The sequence below is a fragment of the Amblyomma maculatum genome, chromosome 8 (assembly GCF_055883805.1).
Source record: "Amblyomma maculatum isolate TAMU_Amacu chromosome 8, ASM5588380v1, whole genome shotgun sequence".
Classification (NCBI taxonomy): domain Eukaryota; kingdom Metazoa; phylum Arthropoda; class Arachnida; order Ixodida; family Ixodidae; genus Amblyomma; species Amblyomma maculatum.
The window spans coordinates 25,025,936-25,029,553 of record NC_139351.1 but is presented as its reverse complement, the minus strand read 5'-3'; the positions used below and the strand labels follow the sequence as shown (position 1 = coordinate 25,029,553).

The 3,618-nt window shown below is 47.5% G+C and overlaps 1 protein-coding gene across 1 annotated transcript; it reads right to left on the bottom strand.

Annotated features, from left to right (window-relative positions):
• Positions 1–1,194: 1,194 nt before the first annotated feature.
• LOC146180745 (uncharacterized) lies at positions 1,195–1,914 on the bottom strand. The gene has a single exon (XM_084575641.1). It carries the CDS (start codon positions 1,912–1,914, stop codon positions 1,195–1,197), a length of 720 nt encoding a protein of 239 aa, XP_084431767.1.
• Between the last annotated feature and the right edge of the window lie 1,704 nt (positions 1,915–3,618).

Here is a 3,618-nt window from a genome sequence, read left to right as displayed (position 1 = left end):
TACCATGAAGAGAGAAATTTGTCTGCAAATTATTTAATCGTTCACCATGTAGTAAATATAGCAGAGTGCAAAAGAAGTATTAGATGCGAATGATGCATTGAAAAAGGTACAGGTTTCTGCAAGTGCCATTTTTAGGCCATGAAACAAGTTAACATAAATGGTAATATAAAGCACATACAAGCAAGTTCACTTTGGTTGATTATGAAACCATTCTCTTCTTTTAGGTGGAGGTGGTCACGGAGATGGCAGCCGGCGCACAGGTGTTGGCCTCAGCAGCAAATGATGAAGACCCAACTGCGCTGGGTCTGGGCGACCTGCTCGGCGATACAGCTGGCCCATCGTCTACTGCATCACAAAATGGGAGCCCGGCTGAAATGGGAAACAGGCGACCCGGTCACCGGAGGGTTCGGCGCAGCACAGCAACACTGGACAGGATGATGAATGCCTACGAGGCCGAAACTGAAAGAGCAGCCCAGTTCTCGCAGCAGGAGCTGAGAATTGCCAGAAGGGCAAATCGCCTCCAGAAGGAGGCCAATGATATTCAACGTGAGCTCGTAAAAGTTATATCGCGTTACTGTGAAAGGAACAACAAATAAAATGTAAAGGCTTGAACATGTCTTCTTTGTGCACCCAAGCGTACACACTTTTTCAGCAGATATATGTGACTCTCATGCTGTTACAATGCTGCCACATAAAGCCAAGGCTGTTGGCAAAAAGGCCTGCAATCACCCCTCATTACTGAAATTTTGTTTGGCCTTAACAGATTACAAAAGCAGCAGTGAAACTTACACATTCGTGGTGTGGAGGTGCCTCGCCAAAGCACGCCGCACTCTTTCTGCAGACAAACTTATTGCACTGCTGGAGCAGACAGGTTGAGGAAGTCGATGCCCACCTTCTTCAGCCCAGTGGGAGTCCCATTCATCTCTCATCTGTTCACAAATGTTATGAATAGTGCAGCATGTTCGCACAATGCGATTGGCATTACCAATGTCGCATTCAAGACCTTTTAAGATCCTGAATCGCGCCTTCAATCTCCCGAAGGCGTTTTCTACCACTCGCCTTGCTTTTGAGAGGGAGTAGTTGAATGTGCTCACAACCTCATCCCCAGTGTGCCGATGGGGATATGGCTTCATGAGATGAGGCTCGAGGGGGAAGGCTTGGTCACATAGCAAAACTGCACCAATACTTTCTCCCTCAATCAACTTTTGCGACAGAGAAAAAACCTGTGCTTGCTAGATGAGGCAGCACTGTGCGTTTGTACACTTCGGAATCGTGGTTCCTGCCAGGTGATCCTACGTTTGTGTACATAAACATGTACGTGTGGCCAACCACTGTGAGCAATATAATGCTATACCACCCCTTATAGTTAAAATAATCTCGTGCGTTTTCTTTCGGGGTTGACACTTTGATGTGACATCCATCGAGAGCACCGAAGCCTTGCGGAAAACCAGTCACGGCTGAAATTTGCCGCACATGTTCGTCGATGCCATCTCTTAGGGGCATCTTCACTACTATTGGCTCCAGTTCGTCCACAACAATGTCACAGAACTCGCAAAAGATAATATTCACCGATGGGCGGCTCACTCCAAACAAGTTCGCTATTGATCTTTCCTCCCCGGAACTTGCGAGTCTGTAGAGAGACAACGCAACCCGTTTGTCCAGTGGGATGGCTCTCCTCATGTTCGTGTCTATGCGCTGAAGCCGTCCACACGAGCTCAGGATATAGGCGAACGTCTCCCGCGTAACTCCAAAGTTCGCTTTGAAGTCTTGGTCAGACAGCATTGGTGCTGTGGTGTCGTACCAGGACGGAGGTCGAGGTAGTGTCCACAGTCGTGGCTCCTTCGTGCACATTCTTAATGCGCACATCATGAGAAAGCGGCATCGCTTCTCCGCCGCTTGCCTCTTCTTTCTCATTGCGGATCGCTTTGTATTTAAAACATGTAACTCACTTCTTTTGGCAGAAAGCAAAGCCTGCTGTTGAGCAAGAAGAAGGCATAGCTCCTCACGCCGATTTCCCAAACGGCTCAAAGACATACCGATGTTTGCACGAGTCACTGACCAAAAAGGCTTTCCGAAAAAGCGCGCCGCTGCAATCAAACACTAAATGGCAAGTGGACCGGCATAGATTGCGGGAAGGCACTGTAACATTAGCTTGCGGCGAACACCCAGCCACGATACACCATGCAAAACGACAAAGAAGCAGCACCAGAAAGTGGCTCTAGCCGATCCTCGTCGGATAGTCTTGGCTAAAACATTACCATCATTATGGCAAAATTGCGATCACAGCGCAAAATACACAGACATATTGTAAATATACATGCGAACAGACAATTATTTGAAGAAAAAACATGTATATGCTGTTTTGCGAATATTTTTAGTTCGGTTTATGTGCGAGGTCGCGTGGTTACAATGTCAACTGAACAGATCCAACTGAACGCCGATTTGGTCGTGTAACAGCAGGCACAGCTCAGTTAACTGAACGGCAGTTGAAAAACTGAACTGCCGTTGAAATCGTCCGTGTAACACGGGTATAAGACACGGAGGCAAGAAAGTGCTGTCTTCGATTCCATGTTTATTGAAACTGTAAGCACAATGGGTTCCTGATATTGCTGCTTGCCGTGCTCCTATGAAAAAGCAACATCCTGCTGGTTCGCGAAGTGTGAGCACCACTACTGTAGCATGTAGCCCATCAGTGCACAGCACTGCAATAGGCACCCTATCCATCACCTGGGGACCGCGCTCTGTAGCAGGCAGGTTATGCGGAGAGTACCACTGCAATCTGCGATTTGCTGATGACATTGCCTTGCTAAGCAACTCGGGGGATGAACTGTAAATAATGATTGATGACCTAGACAGGAAAAGTAGAAAGGTAGGCTTGAAAATCAATATGCAGAAGACTAAGGTTATGTTCAACAGCCTCGGGAAGGAACAGCAGTTTACATTAGGTGGCGAAATACTGGAAGTAGTAGGCGAATATGTCTACTTAGGACAGGTAGTAACCGCAGATCCGAACCATGAAAAGGAAATAACAAGAAGAATAAGATTGGGATGGAGCGCACTTGGCAAGCACTCGCAGATTATGACTAGCAGCCTACCGGTATCGCTCAAGAGGAAAGTATACAACAGTTGCATCTTGCCTGTACTCACCTATGGGGCTGAAACGTGGAGGCTAATCAAGAGAGTTCTACTTAAGTTGAGGACTACCCAGAGGGCTATGGAACGAAAAATGGTAGGGGTAACATTAAGAGATAGAAAGCGTGCAGAGTGGGTCAGAGAAATAACTCAAGTTACCGACATTCTAGTAGAAATTAAGAAGAAGAAATGGACATGGGCAGGACATGTAGTGCGAAGAGAGGATAACCGATGGTCGCTCAGGGTAACAAACCTGATTCCAAGGGAAGGAAAGCGTAGCAGGGGGCGGCAGAAAGTTAGGTGGGCGGATGAGATTAAGAAGTTCGCAGGGGTCAAGTGGATGCAGCTAGCACAGAACCGGGTTAAGTGGAGAAATATGGGAGAGGCCTTCGCCCTGCAGTAGGTATAATCAGGCTGATGATGATGATGATGACCACTGCAATGTCTGGCTCCCCAGCCGTTAAAAGGGTGGCAAGGTAGGGACAC